Raw genomic sequence first — 19,771 nt, 5'->3', positions numbered from 1 at the left:
CTGATTTTCCTCTGGGGAACTCCCTTTGCCTCCATCTCAGCCTTGGAAATTAAGCTAAGGCTGATTCCAGCAGCAAGTTCCAGGGGAGGGCACTTAGCCAGGCCATCCCAACAGGCAGTCCAAATCGCCATCCATCATTAGTTCAAGGGTGGGCACGGAACGCAGGTTGAGACAATGAGTTATTCCTGGCAATATTGCTGACATTACAGAGAGGGGAAAATTCTCTTCAGTTTTGCTGTTGGGAGGTAAACCTGAATCTATTGGAGGCCTTTTATCACTAGGAGAGGAGAACTGGCTCATTCAGAGAAATGCATGAGAAAGCTCATTCAGAAAAACAAACAGGCTGGGTGCAGTGGCTCACGCCTGTAATCTCACACTTTGGGAGGCCAAGGAGTGGATCACTTGAGGCCAAGAGTTTGAGACCAGCCTGGCCAACATGGTGAGATACTCCCCGACACCCCCACCTCTACTAAAAATACAAAAATTAGCCAGGCGTGGTGGTGCACACCTGCAATCCCAGCTACCTGGGAAGCTGAGGCAGGAGAACCGCTTGAACTCAGGAAATGGAGGTTGCACTGAGTGGAGATTGCACCACTGCACTCCGGCCTGGGCGACAGGGCAGGACTCCATCTCAAAAAAAAAAAAAGAAGAAGAAGAAGAAGCAAGAAAAACAAACAAAAACAGAGCCAAGAGTCATGAATATATGGAAGCCCCTGGATACGTCGGTATCGGATGTCCACGCTCTTGTTAATTCCAAAATCCAATAAATTCATTGTTTTCTCTTTAACCACCTTCAGACATTGTCTATCATGTGCATCCCAATGTGTCCTAACTTACTCCCTCACCTGGCTCTGCTCACCTGGTTCTTTTTGATGTGCTGCTGGACCGCCTGTAAGCCGTCGCCTCGCTCTGTCTGCATGGCCAGTGGCAGCCGCTCCTGAACCCATGCCTGGAGGGGACACAGGGGGCAGGTCAAGGAGGGAATGCATCCGAGAACCCCTGCATAGAAACTAAACTTTACCCTTGCGCGGCATCCAAGGCCCTTCCTTGCCTAAGAGCCCAGTCACATCTTCGGCCTCCTCCCTCTATTTTTTCTGGGGGGGGGGGGGATTTAACCCCCAGGCTTAAATAATCCTCCCACCTCAGCCTCCCGAGTGCTGAGACTACAGGCGCCACCACACTGTCTCAGCCTCCTCTGTTGACATACTCTGTCTTACTCCCTGTGCTCAAGCCAGGCTCACACCATGGGCCTTTCCACTAGCAGGTCTGGCTTCCTGGAATTCCATTCCCATTTCCTCAGCTGGCTCACTGGTACTCTTCCTTCAGACCTCAGCTCAGATATCCCCTCCTCCAGGAAGCCCTCCCTGACTTTAAACCTTGGCCAGCTGCCTTCCCTGGGCTCCCACAAACCCCTACACTCCCCTATCATATTCCTAAACACCCTGAATTGTCACCGTCTGGGGACAAGTCTATTTTCCCTGTTGGACTCCGAGACAGGGTCTGCCTTGGTCACCCCTGTGGCCCCAGTATCATCCAAACACAGCGCTGGGGCCAGAATGATCAACTGAGTGAGCAAATGAATGAGCAAATCAGGAAGTTGAGTGATGGAATGAGGAAATGAACAGAGGCCTGAATGAGTGAATGAATAGTAAGTAAATAAATGAGTGGAGGAAAATGGAAGAGTGAATCAATAAATGAGTGACTTCATGAATAAATCAATGATTCAAAGCGAGTAAATGAATGTGAATGAATGAATGAGTGAAGGGCTGAATGCGTTTTTCAGCATATGGGTGGGAACGTCTCAGTCCTCTCCATCCTCGGCCCCGACCCGTGCCCATCTTCTCCGTCCCCCCTCCGCCCCCCGCCCCGCCCAGCCCCGGGCTCCTGCGGGGGCCTCACCAGCTCGTCGTCCAGGTCGTGCGCCACCTGGTGCAACTCCTTGGAGGCCAGCAGCAAGCGGCGGCGCTCCTGCAGCGGCTCGAGCAGGCGCACCAGGCGCTCGCCCACCGCGTTCTGCCGCTCGCCCACCAGCTCCTTGCTCGCGGGTTCCAGCGGAAGCGCCGCAGTCTGGGCCTGTAGCTCTCCCACCTCGCGGTACCATTCCTCTACCTGCGACTCCATGGACTATGGGGACAGGGGACAGGGGCAGGGTCAGCAGGGCCCACCTGCTCTCCCGATCCTGCTGTGACTCTCCAGTACCTTTATGGTGACAGCCAGACCCCTCACTGCGGCCCACCCTTCTACCCTCTCCTTGCTCAGTCCCCTCCAGGAGCGATGCCCTCCGCATGAACCTGCATCACACTAAGCTAGTCCCTGCCTGGGAGCCTTTGCCTTTGCTGTTTCTTCTGCGGGGCATGCTCTTCCTTGTCAATCAATTTCAGCTGGAGTATTACCTTCCCAAAGAGGCTCACCTGACCCGGGAACTAAAGTGGTCCATTAATTGACTAGTTCTCAGAACAACCGTTCAACGTTGGTAGTCTCCCTGTTTTACAGAGGAGGAAACTGAGGCCAAGAGAAGTTAAAGAATTTGTCCAAAGAGTCAACTTTCCAAAAATTATTACTATCGAGTTTAGTAATAATTTTTTGTTAATTATTTTTTTATTTTGAGAAGGAGTCTGGCTCTCTCGAGGCTGGAGTGCAATGGCATAATCTTGGCTCAATGCAATCTTCACTTCCCGGGTTCAAGTGATTCTCCTGCCTCAGCCTCCGGAGTAGCTGGGATTACAAGCACTCACCATCATGCCTGGCTAAATTTTGTATTTTTGAAGAGATGGGGTTTCACCATAATGGCCAGGCTGGTCTTGAACTCCTGATGTCAGGTGATCCTCCCAAAGTGCTGGGATTATGGGCAGGGGCCATTGCACCCATTTGAACTTTTTTTTTTTTTTTTGAGATGGATGAGCAAAGCAGCCTGCACTGTGTCACCCAGGCTGGAGAGCCGTGGGTGATCTCAGCTCACTGCAACCTCCACCTCCCAGGTTCATGCAATTCTCGTCCCTCAGCCTCCCAAGTAGCTGGGGCTACAGGCACCTGCCACCATGCCCAGCTAATTTATTTTTGTATTTTTCAAAAATACAAAATGTGGGGTTTCACCACATTGGGCAGGCTGATCTCAAACTCCTAACCTCAAGCGATTTGCCCATCTTGGCCTCCCAAAATGCTGGGATTACAGGCTGAAAAAATATTTGACACTAAAAAATTATCAAAATAAATACAAAGCTATAGTGACTTGGATGGCAGCTGTGTCATAGGGATAGACAGGAATGCAAAAGCAGACCCAAATATACAGGAAAATGCATGTGTTTCATAGGTGCCAATTCAAATCCCCAAGGAAAAGATGGATTACTTAATGAATGGTCATGGGCTAACTGGCTAATCATTTTAGCTGGATCCTTTCCTTATTGTTTGTACTGAAAACAATTCCAGATGGATTAAAGACCTAAATGGAGAGAGTAAATCCATAAGACACTAAAAGAAAACCTGTGCAAATGTGTTTATAACGTTGGGATGGAGAAAAATCTAAGCATAAAAAACATAAAGGGAAAGATTTATCAATTTGATCACATAAAAATTAAAATGCTTCTGCATCAACCAAAATTTCATAGAGTTGGAAGGCAAACGACAAACTGTAAAAACTGATATATATTAGAGCAAGGAACTAGTTTCTTTAACAATCAAAGAATTTCCCTCTATCGTGCTTCCTTTGCCTTCATAGCACTTACCACCATCAGACAACTCTCTTTATTTTTTAGGGGTGTGTTGTTTTTGTTTTCTGACAGGGTCTTGCTCTGTCATCCAGGCCAGAGTGCAGTGGTGAGATCACAGCTCACTGCAGCCTCAAACTCCCGGGCTCAAGGGATCCTCTTGCCTCAGCCTCCCAAGTTGCTAGGACTACAGGCACACACCACCATGCCCAGCTCATTTTTAAAATTTGTCATAAAGATGGGGGTCTCGCTATGTTGCCCAGGCTGGTCTTGAACTCCTGTGCTCAAATTTCTCCCACATTGGCCTTCCAAAGTGCTGGGATTACAGGTGTGAGCCACTGCTTCTGGGTACTTGTGTATTTTTTACTGGTCCCTGCTTTCAGAATGTAACCCACATGAGGGGAGGGGCTCTGTCATACTCACTGCTGTATTCTTGAAAGCCTAGAACAATTTCTGGTACACAATAGGCCTTCAGTTATGATTTGTTCAATGTATGCATGAATGACATCAGCAAAGAAAAAGACTGCCCAAAAAGAGAAATGGGTATCAGATGTGAACAGGCAACAGACAAAAGAAATAAGCATATAAAAAGGTGCCCAGTCTTGTTAATCAGCTGGAAAATGCAAACTTAAACAAGACATCCTTTTTTTTTTTTTTTTTTTGAGACAGAGTTTTGCTCTTTTTGCCCAGGTTGGAGTGCAATGGCACGATCTCAGCTTACTGCAACCTCCACCTCCTGGGAGGAATCGCCTTGGAATCACCTCCAAGTGATTCTTCTGCCTCAGTCTCTAGAGTGGCTGGGATTACAGGCACGTGCCACTATGCTCAGCTAAGTTTTTGCATTTTTAACAGAAATGGGGTTTCACCATGTTTGCCAGGCTAGTCTTGAAGTCCCGATCTCAGGTGATCCACCTGCCTCGGCCTCCCAAAGTGCTGGGATTACAGAAGTGAGCCACCATGCCTAGCCAAGACATCCTTTTCTATACATTAGGCTAGCAAAAATGTAAAAGACTTATAGTATCTAATGCTGGAAAAGATGCTGGGAGATGGGCACACTCAGCCACTGTCACTGGTGGTGTAAATTGGTAGAGTCTTTTTGGAAGGCAATTTGGCAGGTCTTACATCAAAATGCAAAATGTGCATCTGCTTGACTCAGCACTGGCACTTCCACTTCTAGGAATATAACTAAAAAAATACTGGCACAGACCTGGCGCGGTGGCTCATGCCTGTAATCCCAGCACTTTGGGAGGCCAAGGCGGGTGGATCACAAGGTCAGGAGTTTGCGACCAGCCTGGCCAACATAGTAAAACCTCATCTCCATTAAAAATACAAAAATTAGCTAGGCGTGGTGGTGCATGCCTGTAATCCCAGCTACTCAGGAGGCTGAGGCAGGAGAATTGCTTGAATTGAGGCAAACGTTGCAGTGAGCTGAGATTGCGCCACTTCAGCCTGGGTGACAGAGTAAGACTCTATCTCAAAATAAATAAATAGGCCGGGCATGGTGGCTCACGCCTGTAATCCCAGCACTTTGCCAGGCCGAGGTGGGCGGATCACCTGAGCTCTGGAGTTCGAGACCAGCCTGACCAACATAGTGAAACCCTGTCTATAAAAAACAAAAATAATAAATAAATACATAAAATTTAAAAAGAAAATACATTTTAAAAAGAAAAAAAAAAAGAAATACTGGCAGAGATCCACAAAGATCTCTCTGGGCAGAGTTTGTGATGGGAAAAACATGGAAACAACCCGAATGTTCATCAGGAGAGAAACGGTTAAGCCAGGTGCAGCAGCTCATGCCTAAAATCCCAGCTATGTGGAGGCTGAGGTGAGAGGACTGCTTGAGCCCAGAAGTTTGAGACCAGCCTGGGCAACACAGTGAGACCTCCTCTCTCTTTTTTTTTTTTGAGACTGAATCTTGCTCTGTCATCCAGACTAGAGTGCAGTGGTGCGATCCCAGCTCACTGTAACCTCCACCTCCCGGGTTCAAGTGATTTTCCTCCCTCAGCCTCCTGAGTAGCTGAGATTACAGGCATTCGCCACCATGCCTGGCTAATTTTTGTATTTTTAGTTGAGACAAAGTTTCACCATGTTGGTCAGGCTGGTCTCGAACTCCTGACCTGTGATCCGCCTGCATCGGCCTCCCAAAGTGCTGGGATTACAGGCGTGAGCCACCATGCCCAGCGTGAAACCTCCTCTCTTAAAAAAAAAACAAAGAGTAAAATGGTTAAACAAATCAAGACCAGTATGAAATAATAGCCAAGAGTTGCTGTGAAGAAAAAAAAAGCAATTTAGAACCTACCTATGAATATAAATGTGGAGTGGATTGCCCATGCATAAAAATTCCCTGGAGTAAACAAGAAGTTGGTAACAGATGGTTCCTATTAAGAGGATGAGAACTTACTGAATGGGGAACAGGAATGAAGCAGATAATTTCCCCATAGGATTTCCTTAGAGTTTTTGATGTCTTAACCATGAAAATTCATTTATTCAAAAATTGAAATTAAAACATGAATGCCTGGAAAGTGCTGTTTTTTGTTTTTTTTTTTTTTTTGAGACGGAGTTTCGCTGTTGTTACCCAGGCTGGAGTGCAATGGCGCGATCTCGGCTCACCGCAATCTCCGCCTCCTGGGTTCAAGCAATTCTCCTGCCTCAGCCTCCCGAGTAGCTACAGGCGCGCACCACCATGCCCAGCTAATTTTTGTATTTTTAGTAGAGACGGGGTTTCACCTTGTTGACCAGGATGGTCTCGATCTCTTGACCTCGTGATCCATCTGCCTCGGCCTCCCAAAGTGCTGGGAATAGGCTTGAGCCACCACGCCTGGCCTTGTTTTTGTTTAATTTAAAAAAATTAAACATGAAAATAAAATCAAATAAAAACATTAAACAACCATATACGTAGACTTGTAGATGCAGAAAGAGGCACAGACAGATGCACACAACGTGACTGAGGCTCCCTTTGGGATGTGGGATTGGGAGGCAGATCAGAGGGAGACTTTAGGTTTTACTGAAGACTGCTGGGTTAGTAAACTTTTTTCCCAAAAGAATACATTTATGTATTACCCTTGTGATTCTAAACAGATGGAGGAAAACTAGAGAAGAAAGCAAAATAACAACAACAAAAAATTAAGTGGTAGCAGATTATGGCAAATGACTGCAAAACAAAACCCAAAACTCAAGAACCAAGCCAAGACTTCTTGTTCCCAGGTTCTGTAGTGCACAGTTATTGGTTTTGCCTGCCCAAAATCCATCCTCTCCTTCCAAACACATCAAAACTCACTCTCCGGTCCTGAGCTTCCTGAAGGGCAAATGAAACCTAGAGAGCCATGGGTAATCACATGACCCAGGTGGGGCCAATCAGCACAGTGAAAACACCCTTGCTATAAGGATTGGGTTAGAGATGAGCATGTGATCTCAGATGGGCCAATGAAAACTCTTCCCACTTTTTCTTTTTTGGTAGAGGTGGGGGTCTCACTATGTTGGCCAGGCTGGTCTCGAACTCCTGACCTCAAGAGATCCTCCCATCTTGGCCTCCTAAAGTGTGGGATTACAGGTGTGAGCCCCTGTGCCTGGCCACTCTCCCCACTTTTGCCAGGAAAGTGTGTGTGTACAGAAAAGATGCTGTCTTTCCCATGGGCTTCCTAAACTGGGAGGATATAGGCCTGGTATCCTGGGGTCATCCTGACAACATCAGGGACTCCCTGATAATGAGGCCAACACAGAAGTGGTGCTCAGAAAAGACAAGATTTGTGAAGACATAATTGGAGTTACTGATCAAATTGTGTCTTCATAAATTGAAGACATAATTTGTGAATTGTGAAAATATAATTAGCTGAGATTGTGCCACTGCACTCCAGCCTGGGCGACAGAGGGAGACTCAAGAAAGAAAGAAACAGGAGGAAGGGAAGGGAAGGAGGAGGAGGGAAGGGGAGCAGAAGGAAAGGGAGGAAAGAAAGGGAAGGGGAGGGGAGGGGAGGAAAGAAAGGGAAGGGAAGGGGAGGAAGGAAGGAAGGAGGAAAGGAGGGAGGGAGGGAGGGAAGGAAGGAGGGAGGGAGGGAGGGAAGGAAGGGAGGGAGGGAGGGAGGGAAGGAAGGAGGGAGGGAGGGAGGGAGGGAAGGAAGGAAGGAGGAAAGGAGGGAGGGAGGGAGGGAAGGAAGGAGGGAGGGAGGGAGGGAGGGAAGGAAGGAAGGAGGAAAGGAGGGAGGGAGGGAGGGAAGGAAGGAAGGAGGGAGGGATCCCTTGCCTTGTTGCCTTGAGTCACGCAGAGCAAGGACTGGGGCTGTACAGCCTTGAATCTGCACTCCTCTCCCAGGCCATGCTGAGCTGGACACAAAAACATGGAGCAGAGAAGCAGAATGGGGGGAGGTAGTGTTTCCTTGGCCAGAGAAAGAGCTTTGCTTAGGGTGGGAGTGGACCTGGAAAAAGTGAGGGGTCCCCAGGGACAGAGCCTGGCAGCTGCAAAGCCTCCAGTGCTTTTTCTCAGATGGCAGGAGACCAGCCTCCACCCCTCCAAGCAGAAGCCTGTGGTGGAGGCTGACCAACTGGCCAGGTCCCTGAGGGCTGGGGAGCCGTGACTTGAGACTCCACCATCTGGCTGTTCGGCCAGGAAGCACAGCTTGGCAAGAGGCCCTGAGAGAGGATTCTGGGTCACGTGGCCAGGACCTGGAAGGTGGGGTCCCAGGGAGCCTGCTGGAGTGTGTGGGGTGGAAGACAAGGGAGATGACACAAGGAGGACGTGAGGAACAAGGAGAGCCCAAGGGAAGGAGGCAGAAATGGAGGAGTCAAATAAGAGACAGAGACCAGGCACAGTGGCTCATGCCTGTAATCCCAGCATTTTGGGACGCTGAGGCGGGCAGATCACCTGAGGTCAGGTGTTCAAGACCAGTCTGACCAACATGATGAAACCCCATCTCTACCAAAAATACAAAATTTAGCTGGGCGTGATGGCCCGTGCCTGTAATCTCAGCTACTCAGGAGGCTGAGGCAGAAGAATCGCTTGAACCTGGTAGGCTGAGGTTGCAGTGAGCCAAGACTGTACCATTGCACTCCAGCCTGGATGACAGAGCAAGACTCTGTCCCCCACTCCCCCCACGCAAAAAAAAAAGAGACAGAGAGAAGGGAGTGAGAGAGTAGGACAGAGAGAAACACAAGAGAAGAGAGAGACGGAGATGGCGAAGGGAGGACAGAAAGAGGCAGAGAGGCAGTGATGAGAGAGACAGAAACTAAGGAACACAGAAAGGCTAGGGAGGAAGGACAGACACAGCCCCGCAGAGAGGCTGAGGGGGACAGATCACTCACACAGGACACACCACTCCACCCCCAGACCCCGAGCCAGCATCTCCCCCTGCCCAGCCTGGCCTCAGTGCCTTGAGGGTGGATAGGATAGCCAGACCATGCTAGGCTGGGTGGCAGCCTACCCCACTCCTGTGTATGCCCCAGGGGACAGCGGGGCCTTGGGAGGTCCCTTCCCCAGTGGCAGGTCCAGTGGGGCAGCCATGGCCCACACAGTCACTCCCTGCCTTGGGCTCCCTCTGCTGGAAAAAGGACCCAGGAGTATCGTGCTGGGGCCTGCCCCTGGCACCTGTCACTGTAAGACCCCAGGGTCACTCCCTTGTCTCCTCTGAGCTTCAGCACCTCTCTTGAACAATGTGGACCCCAATCTCAAGGTATGCTGAGCTCGGTTGGGACTGAAGCCTCTACAGGAGGGAAGAGATAACTCTTGTACTATGGCTGAAGCAGGAGGCCCTAATTCCTTCCTCTGAAACCTAAATAGTACAAAAGAGGGTTAGGATGGTCAAGCTCGCCAGGTGCATTGGGAAAAAATGCAAATGCACACACTGCAGTTAGGTACCACTTCCTAGCCGTCGGACTGGGAAAGGTCTAAAACGTCTGACAATACCAAGTGTTGACAAGGACGGGAGGGAGCAGGAGCTAGTGTGTACCGCTGGGGAGAGAGCACCCAGCCGCCCAAGGACCTGGGCAGGCAATCTGGCAAAAGCACGTGAGTCAAAGATGGTTCTTTTAACACTATATGAATATTTTATTTACCACTTCCAAATTACCTTTTTTTTTTTTTGAGACAGATTAGGGCGCAGTGACACAATCATGGCTCACTGCAGCTTCAACCAACCTCCTGGGCTCAAGTGATCCTCGAATTTCAGCCTTCTGAGTAGTTGGGACCACAAGCGCGTGGATCTCGCTATGTTGCCCAGGCTGGTCTGGAACTCCTGGGCTTAAGTGATCCTCCTGCCTTGGCCTCCCAAAGTGCTGGGAATACAGGCATAAGCCACTGTGCCCAATCATCCACGTTGCTTTTTTAAAGTGTGTTTTAATACAGTGCATGTCAATAGGTCTAATCCATACAGACAAAGCTTTTAGAGGATCTCAATGACTATTAAGAGTATAAGCGGAGGGCCAGGCATGGTGGCTCATGTCTGTAATCCCAGCACTTTGGGAGGCCAAGGTGGGAAGACCATGAGGTCAGGAGATCGAGACCATCCTGGCCAACATGATGAAACCCTGTCTCTACTAAAAATACAAAAAAAATTAGCCAGACCTGGTTGCAGGTGTCTATAATCCTAGCTACCAGGGAGGCGGAGGCAGGAGAATCACTTGAACCCAGGAGGCAGAGATTGCAGTGAGCGGAGATCGCACCACTCTACTCCAGCCTGGGCGACAGAGCAAGACTCCATCTCAAAAAAAAAAAAAATAGTATAAGGGGGTCCTGGAGACCCAGACATTTGAGAGCTGCTGGTCTATATAAAATAATGACCCTCATTGGCTGGGTGTGGTGCCTCACACCTGTAATCCCAGCACTTTGGGAGGCCGAGGTGGGCAGATCACCTGAGGTCAGGAGTTCAAGACCAGCCTGGCCAGCATGGCAAAAGCCCGTCTCTACTAAAAATACAAAAATTAGCTGGGCATGGTGGTGTGTACCTGTAATCCCAGCTACTTAGGAGGCTGAGGCAGGAGAATTTGTTTGAACCCAAGAGGTGGAGGTTGCAGTGAACTGAGATGGCACCATTGCCTGGGCAACAAGAGTGAAACTCCATCTCAAAAAATAATAATAAATAAATAAATAAATAAAGCGCTGGCCTCGCTGCCTCTATCACATTTGGATCTGTTTGTCTTTTTGTCCTTCTGCCTGCTTCCCCCCCCCCCAGAATGGGATCAACTTGAAGGCAGTAACTTTTCATCCATTTTGCCAACTGCTATATCCCAACACCCAGAAAAGTGCTTGGCACATAGTGGGTACCTAATAATTATCTGATGCAGAGATGAATGAATAAATCCTAATCAGTGTCATTATGCATTTCTTTTTCTTTTTTATTTTATCTTTATTTTTTAAAGATGGGGTTTCACCATGATGGCCAGGCTGGTCTTGAACTCCTGACCTCAGGTGATCCACCCACCTGAGACTCCCAAAGTGCTAGGATTACAGGTGTGAGCCACGGCACCCAGCTATTTTTTAATTTTTTTAAAAGTATAGAGATGGGGTTTCACTATGTTGGCCAGACAGGTGTCGAACTCCTGACCTTGTGATCCGCCTGCCTTGGCCTCCCAAAGTGCTGGGATTACAGGCATGAGCCACTGCGCCCGGCCTGTTATGCATTTCTTACTAGCCGTTTTTTTTTTTTTTTTGCCACACACTATGCTAAGCCCTATAGAAGCACATCTACATAGGAAGTATATCAAAAAGGAGTGAAGAGTTGAGGGTGCTAGATTGAAATCCAGGGTTTGCTATTTGCTACTCTGGACAAGTAAGTTCACCTCTCACCTCCTGGAACCTCAGTTTCCCATCAGTCAGTCAGGCATTGTCCTGACATGTAAAAGCAGCAGTCACGTGGGCCAGATATCATGGCTCATGCCTGTAATCCTAGCACTTCAGAAGGCTGAGGCGAGAGGGTTGCTTAAGCCCAAGAGTTTGAGACCAGCCCGGTCAATATGGTGAGACCCTGTCTCTACAGAAAGTTTTAAAAGATGATCCAGATATGGGAGTGTGCACTTGTGGTCCCAGCTACTTAGAAAGCTGAAGTAGGAGAATCACTTGAGCCCAAGAGTTTGAGGCTGCAATGGACTGAGATCAAGCCACTGTACTCCAGCTTGGGCAACAGAGTGAGTCCCTATCTCAAAGGAAAAAACAAACAGCACCACCGACCAATAAAAGCAAACCAAAGGTAGGAGCCATTACTCCTTGGGAGGTGAGAAGCAATGGCCACATTCACCTCTGGTCGTTCCACGTGGACTGCTGTGTACCAAGCATCGAGCTGCCAAGCTGGGAGCAGATATGAAGCAGATGCTGTGTCTGTTCTCTAAGAGTGCCCTGTTTCATAAAGGAGACACTGATTAGCTCTGTGTCCTTGGGCCAGGTGCCTTTCTGTGCCTCAGTTTCCCCCATTGGTAAAACGGGATCATAACAGTACCAATCTCCAGAAGTTGCTGGAAGGAGTCAGTGAATGCTTGGCCTAGAGACTGGTAGAGGAACACTGAATGAATGTCACTGTTATTCCACCCAAAGCCATTTCCCTACCCCTGAGCCTTGGTTTCTCCATCCAGGAAATGGGTGTCAAGGTCCTGTGAAACCTTTAGCATGCCGGTCATTGACCTATTGCTCTGTGGCTCTAGATCCTTCCTTCTTCCTTTGTACTCCACTCCTTAGGGACGGTGGCTGCTTCCAACAGTTATCACTAGCTGGACTGCGTCAGTAATCCCTTTCTGCTCTTCCACAAGTTTGAAATAAATCCCTGTATTAAATCCCCTCCATTTGAAATACTTTAAGTGGGATTGGACACTGACCTGGCCCCTATGTGGCATAGGGAGCCCCCAGCCTGGCCATACCTGTAGCTTCTTGAGCTGACTGTTGACGGTGGCCAGGTCCCCTCCAGGGTCCACATCTTGCAGCTGGCTCTCCATGTGGAGGAGCTTCTTGTCCAGCTCAGCGAAGCTCTGTACCAGCTGGTCTGCTTTGCTGGCCTCAAAGAGCTGCCGTGCCTTGGCCTGGGTGGTGCTCTCCAGCTCTGCCCAGCACTGGCGGATCTCGCCCAGTTTCTTCCGCACAGAGGCCGCCAGTTCGGGCTTCTCCTGCATCAGCTGCTGGCCCTCCTGCCCCAGGTAGGTAGATGGCAGGAGATGGGGAAGAAGGATCAATGGTGAGGAGGGACAGAGAAGTATGGGAGAGCAACAGGACACAGGGAAAAATGTGAAAAGAGAATTGGAGGCAGAGAGTTGCAGACACATAGGGAGAGAGAGACATGAGGGGTGGATGCAGAGATAGGCCCAGAAGTGGAAGGAACCAGGGAAGAGAGACAAGAAGAGAGAGAGAAAGACAGACAGACAGATAGAGGAGAGGAGAGGGAGACAGAGAGGAGAGAGAGACAGAGGGACACAGAGACATGGGAAGGACACAGGGAGAGACAAATAGCCACAGAGTGATCAACACAGAGACAGGTGCAGAAAATCAGAAATATGGGGGGAAGACCATAAGAAAGACAAGGAGAGGGGGATAGACAGAGAGGAAAGAAACAGGGAGCCAGAGAGGCAGGGAGAGAATGAACATCCATTAAACTCAAATCAAGAAGACTGTCTTCACCATAGGCCACCATTTATGGAACATTAATGACCACTTAAGGGTTTAAGGCCAACCTGGGTGTCTCTGTGTGAGTCAGAAGAGTGGGCATATCCAGGGCTGTAGGTCTAGGGGTTCAGCCAGAGCAGGGGGAAGTTCTGGGGTTGAGACTTGGAGCAAATATCTGTCTCAGTCCCTCCAAGGCTGAAGTCAAGTGGCCCAGAGCCACTTAGGTAACATTAAGCATTGAAAAACAAGACCAGAGTTATTACAGCTCTTAGGTGTGTGGCCTTGTATGAAGCACTTTTTGTGCACAAGAGCCCAGGTAGTAGCTATATTTATTATTTCCTCAATTTTATAAAAGAGCAAACTGAGGCTCCAAGAGGTTAACACAATTATCTAAGGCCCCACAGCTGGTAACAGGCACAGACACAGTTAGAACCCAGGACTGTAAGGCTGTAAGAATCCAAAGTTTACTAAAACCCTGGGCTTCCCAGGCGCCGTCTCAGCCCATCTTGCTAACCTTCCATCTTAATGCTTCAAATGGTATGGAAGGACCCTGGTAGAGGAGGTTATAGGAAGAAGTGAAATATTTAACAAACAGGAGGATACAGGCACCATTCAGAAGAGATGCCAGCCATTTCATAGATGGGCAAACTGAGGCTCAAAGAGGTTATGTGAATCACTCAAACCCACATAGCTAGGAGCAGATCTGGAGCTGATTTGAGTCAGTCCAGAGGTGTGAGACCAGCAGGATGGCAGCAGAGGGTACAGCAGGTGAGACACGGGCTCCCTAAAGGTCTCTTGGACTTGGCACAGGCAGAGGGGCCATTAGCTTCCTCACCCTCTCAATCTTCTCCAGCCACTCCTTATTCTGAGCCAGCTCGGCCATGAATGCCTGGTGCCGGAGCCATCTCTTATGCAGCTTGTGGCTGTCCTCCCTCGTGCCATCCCGCGCCATCAGCATCTTCTCATGGATCCAGCCATCCAGCTGTGCAGGACAGGGAAGGAGGGCTCAGCCCATCCCCCCAACCTGCCACAGCCCCCCATTCCCTCCAGGAAGCCCCAGGTTCAGGGCCTGGGCTTCTAGGGTGTATGGGTGGAGAGAAGAGGGGAGGATGGGAAAAGCTTCGCAAGTGAGGCCTTTATGTTGGGAACAGGTGCAGCTCAAGCTCTTTCCTGGGTAGAGGATGGATGGAAGGGTACCCAGAATGCCCAATCCTTTGCCCCCCTGTCCTTTGTCCTGAAGGAAGCCCTCCTCAACTCCTCACAAGCCCCCAACGCAGGGCCAGTCAGCCCCTTCAACTTGGGGACAAATCATCCCCCACAAAACAAGCTCTCCAACCTAATTTAGCTAACTCCCAATTCATCTCCAGCACCACCCCTCCCATAACCACACTTAGACCCTTTATTCAATCTTAGCCACCTCCCAATAAGGACCAATTCAAGAGCCTTAATCCATTCCCAAGGGTATCAAGTGAAGCCCCCTATCTAGCCCCAGTTCCTCCAGTATGGCCAGATCAACCCCCCAAACGACCTCCCAATTAAAGCCAACTCTAGCTTTCTCTAAACCAGCCCTCCAATCTGGAGTAGACCTATCCTCCACAATCACAATCCAGCACCCCTAATGAGCCCACAGGGCTCCCCAAACCTAGCCCTGGGACTCTACGACCACAGATCCCCAAACCATGATGAGTTCTAGCCCTCAGCCAAAGCCAACCCCAGCCAAATGTGAAAAACAAAGCTGGCTCTCCAAACCAGTCCACCCCAAAATCTAGCCCCAGACTCCCCATCGTTGATCAGATCGAACGTCCTAAGCCAGCCAGCACCCCGACCCCTACAACTAAAGCCAGTTCTAGTCCACCCACCCATCAACAAAACCAGTCATCCAACACGCAAGCACCAAGAGTGGGCCCCCCCGACAGCCCTGGGCAGGATCAATCACAGACTGCTTTCTGAGCCTCTCCCACCCTCCTCCAGTAAAAAACCAGACTTATCCTCCAAGCCAGAACTTCCCCACTCATGACCAAACCTGGCACCTGAAACAGTTTGCTCCTCCCCTTTCTCCTCCCCACTCCAGTCACAAGATCCTCCCCCCTCCCGCCTGGAAAAAAAAAAAACCACCGGACTCCCGGCTCCGAGGTCCCAGTAGGCAAATGCAGTCATAGCCAAGGACAAATCCCCAGATCCCCAGCCGGCCAAACCCCAGCCCACGTTCCCTGAGCATGTGCTCCCCAGGGGTCCAGAACAGCGTCACACTCCATACACACACTAGAACCAAGTCCAGTGCTGAACCCCCCGACTCAATTCACAGGTTCCTGACGCGCAGGGGAAGAGTCCAACGGCAGCCACAGCCCGCAGTGAAAGCAGATCCCCTAAAGAGATAGTGCCCTATCCTCAAAGTAAAGCCCCCTCAAAAGTGATTCCCTCATCATGGAGGGCAAGACCAGACTAACGCCCAAAAGTCAGGAAAAGCCCCCGAAAGTCAGAGTCCCCCAGACCCAGAGAAAATCCAAGATCCCTCACCACTCAAGGCAGAGCCCCCCAAAAGTGATTCACCTCCATCATCCAAGGCTGACACAGATTCCCCAAAACAAGAAAGAAACCCCCCAAAAGGTTGAGAAACCCCCAGCCCCAGGGCAAATCTTAGATCCTCCATTATCCGGAGAATAGCACCCCCCGAGAGGGTGAGACGCCCTTAACCCTCAGGGCAAATCCAGATTACCCTAGAAGTGGTCTTAGAAGCCCCCCCACCCCCGCTTCGCTCCCCTCCCCTGGGGGCCGGCTCCTCAATCCCGCCCGCGCCAGCACCGCGGACAGCTCCCGGCGTCCTTGCCCCTCCCCCAGGGCGGGGGTCCTGGCGCCTGCCCGGCCCGCCCCCGCGCCGCCCCGCCCCTCCTTCCCGCGGCCCCGGCGGGCGGGCACGCGCCCGAGCCCCCTCCCCCGCCTTCTCCGCGGGGTGCGCGCCAGCCCCCTCCCCTGGGCGCCCCCGAGACCTGAAGCGTCAGTGGCGTTGGCGGGGTGTCCCTGCGGCGGGCGGGCGGGCGTTTGCCCCTCCACTGCGACGGCAGCGGCAGCGGCGGCAACGACTGAGGCTCCGGCGGCCGCGCGCCCCCTCCCTCGCCCCCGCGCCGCGGCCGCGCGCCCGCCCGCGCGCGCCCCCTGCCTGCCTCCCTGTCCGCCTCTTTGCGGAGCCCCAGGTGGGGGTGCAGGAGGAACCACCACTCGCCCCAAGGCTTCGGGTGGGGGGCTTCTGCGCCATCACAGATGATTGCTACCTGGTCCAGAACAATCTCACGAGGGATGGGGGGTGCTCTGGAACCAAATCTAATGCCGGGAGGAGGCGCCTGGGCCTTGGACTGCATCACTATGGGAGAGTGGAGATTATGGGGAGGGGGCTGGAAGACGGCCTCCTGAACCATCTCTAGTGGGAAGAGGCTCGGGCTCCTGGCCACCACATGTGGACAGGGGACATGGGAGGGCGACCTGGAACATCCCTTACAATCTCCAGTGGGGGCAAGAGGGAACAGGGGGTTCCTCCAATGGCTCAAGTCCCAGCCTATCCCAGTTATCGGGGGAGCGGGGTATGGAGGCTCTTGTTTATTTTATATGCAGAGAGGACAATCTTCCATGGGCATTCAACATGGGTGGAGGGTCGAATCATCTTTAATTGAGGCTGAGGGGTTTAGCTGTTAGTCCTGGTTTTTGAATCATCTTTGGTTGAAAGAAACTTTGTACGGGGTGATGACGGAGGAGGGGATGATCCTGGGTCACACAGATGAATGGGCTCGGGGCCAGGACTGTCTCTGTTTAGGGTTTAGGAAAATGTTTACTGGGCCATCTCTAATGTGTCCGGAGTCTAGAATTGTTTCTATGGAATGCAGGGGAAGGAGGGGAAGCCCGGGAGTCTCCTGAACTGTCACTAATAAGGAAGGGAGCCTGGACCATCTCTGATTAGGGGAGAACTTCCCTAATGTGTGCAGCTCATCCCTAAGGGCTAAGGGTAGGGGCTTGATTCCCAGACACCTTTAAAGGAGCGAGGGCTTGGTTCAGAGCCATCGCTGGCTAAAGTAGCTCACAGGGCCGCTGGCCCCCCATAGTCCCCAACCCCTATCCCCACCGCCCGCTCCGTCCCTCTCCGGGGGTAGAGGGATGCTCACAAATCTCGGGAGAGAAAAGTGAGATCAGCGCGCGTCCCCGCGGGACCCATAGGCGCGGATACGCGCGGTTGCCAGGGGCGCCCGGGGCCCCTCCCTCCTTCCCGGGAGTCGGCGTGGGCAGGTAGAGCTGTGGAGCATGCGCACTGAGACCCGGCTCCATGCGCCTCCTAGCGGCTCAGAACGAGCATGGCTCCACGACCCACTTAGACGGGGCGTCCCCACCCCCACCTCCGCGGAGGAGCATTTCCCTCCCGACTAAAGGGGAGGTCTCCGTACCCAGAACAGCTGGAGTGCCTACCTCATGGCAGTCTCGGAGGAAGTGCTGCAGCTCAAGTTGGTCATGTAGCTTTTGCATCCATTGCTGGGCCCGTAACTGGTTTTCTTGGTTCCTGGGGATGGGGAGATCGGGGCTGGGGATAGGCCCCGGGGGCAGGGGGACGGTGCTGGCAGTAGTAGGCTTGTGAGGGCATGGGGCTGGGTAGGGGAAGAAGGGCGTGGAGCATATGTAAGAGAGAGAGGAGGAGAGACCAAAGTGGGGATGAGGGGAGAGAGTCTAGGACAGACAAAAAAAACATCAGTGGGGCAAAGCCAGGGACAGGGCTGGAGAAGGGCAGAGAGACAGACATACAGACAGAGGAAGAGAGATAGAGGGAGAAGGAGAGATAGGCACCTAGAAAGAAAAGGATACTGGAGAGAAAAAGAGGCAACCCCAGAGAGAAAGATAACAGGGAACTAAAGACAGATACCCAGAGACAAAAAACAAAAACAAAACGAGAAAGTGAGAGGAGACACCAGAAAGAGAGATAATAAGAAGAGATGAGCAAAGAGATGGAGCAGGGTAGAGCCAGAAAGACACTCGGGGAGCAGCAGACGAGGAGCCCACAGAGGACCGATGGTGGAGGTGGGGCACAGAGAAGCTGAAGCAGGCACCCCTGCAGGGAGAGCCAGGCCCTTGGCTTGACTGAACTGACCAGGCTGGACCCAGGCCTCACACCCTGGAGCCGGTTGGGACCATGGCCCCAGGCAGTCTAGCCTCCTGCCCACAGTGCAGGGCAAAGTGCCCAAGAGGCCTGGTGGATGGGGCTGGGGATTCCACATGGGCGCCCAGGCATGGCTGTCCGGTCGCTGTCATCCCCAGGGAGAGAGAGAGAATGTGAGACTATCCTCATAGGGTCCCCCTCAGAGTCCTTAGAATCCTTTCTCTTTTTTCCTTTTCTTTTTTTTTTTTTTTTGAGACAGAGTCTCCCTCTGTCACCCAGGCTGGAGTGCAGTGGCCTGATCTTGGCTCACTGCAACCTCCATCTCCCAGGTTCAAGCAATTCTCCTGCCTCAGCCTCCTGAGTAACTGAGATTACAGGCACCTGCCTCCATGCCCAGCTGATTTTTGTATTTTTAGCAGAGATGGGGTTTCACCATGTTGTCCAGGCTGGTCTCTAACTCCTGACCTCAAGTGATCCGCCTGCCTTGGCCTCCCAAAGTGCTGGGATGGGAGTGAGCCACTGCACCCGGCCAATCTCAGAAGGCTTTCTGACCTTCCAGGCCCCACACCCCCACCGTTCCAAACTCTTATCCTCCTCACACTCTTTCCCCTCACTCTGTGATAACTTTACTGGCCTTCTCCCTCTCCCTTGAGCGAGCCTCAGGCCCTTGGCACTGGCTGTCCCCTCTGCTGGGAATGCTCCTTCCCCCAACGTCTACTCAACGATCACCTTCTTCACAAGGTCCCCTGAGCACTCCCCAACACTTTGGCTTTTTTTTTGAGATGGAGTCTCGCTCTGTCTCCAAGTTGGAGTGCAATGGCGCGATCTCAGCTCACTGCAGCCTCTGCCTCCCGGGTTCAAGCGATTCTCCTGCCTCAGCCTCCCGAGTAGCTGGGACTACAGGCACACATCACCACGCCCAGCTAATTTTTGTATTTTTAGTAGAGACGGTGTTTCACCATGCTGCCCAGGCTGGCCTCGAACTCCTGACCTCGTGATCTGCCCACCTCGGCCTCCCAAAGTGCTGGGATTACAAGTGTGAGCCACCGCGCCCAGTCTTTCTTTAATTTTCTCCTTAGCACTTAACACAATCTAACACATGCTGTATATTACTTATTTATCTTGTCTGTCTCCCATGCTAGGATATATGATTTCCACAAGGGCAGGGATTTCTGTCTGTTTTGTTCCTTGATGGGTCCCCAGTGCCTAGGAAAAGGGCTTGGCACACAGTACATGCTCAATTGTTAAATGAATGAATGCAAGAGATGCAGTGGCAGAGAGAAAAAGAGATGGGAGAAACAAAAGTACAGTGTCTGTGAAAGACAGGCAGAAAAGACAGACAGGGTTAGAGAGGTGCAGACAGAG

At 51.3% G+C, this 19,771-nt stretch overlaps 1 protein-coding gene across 3 annotated transcripts in view; it reads right to left on the bottom strand.

Annotated features, from left to right (window-relative positions):
* Positions 1 to 19,771, bottom strand: part of SPTBN4 (spectrin beta, non-erythrocytic 4) — a 105,693-nt gene that overhangs the window by 23,157 nt on the left and 62,765 nt on the right. For all 3 annotated transcript variants that reach the window (XM_078359702.1, XM_078359701.1, XM_078359700.1), the window contains exons 18-22: positions 17,725 to 17,815; positions 14,111 to 14,257; positions 12,540 to 12,803; positions 1,900 to 2,124; positions 860 to 949 (exon numbers count right to left, since the gene is read on the bottom strand). In XM_078359702.1, coding sequence (XP_078215828.1) covers positions 860 to 949; positions 1,900 to 2,124; positions 12,540 to 12,803; positions 14,111 to 14,257; positions 17,725 to 17,815 — 817 coding nt within the window. The remainder of the gene's footprint in view (positions 1 to 859; positions 950 to 1,899; positions 2,125 to 12,539; positions 12,804 to 14,110; positions 14,258 to 17,724; positions 17,816 to 19,771) is intronic.

The sequence above is a fragment of the Callithrix jacchus genome, chromosome 22 (assembly GCF_049354715.1).
Source record: "Callithrix jacchus isolate 240 chromosome 22, calJac240_pri, whole genome shotgun sequence".
Lineage (NCBI taxonomy): Eukaryota > Metazoa > Chordata > Mammalia > Primates > Cebidae > Callithrix > Callithrix jacchus.
Note: the sequence above shows the minus strand (reverse complement) of the source record. Positions and strands in the feature narration are given on the sequence as shown.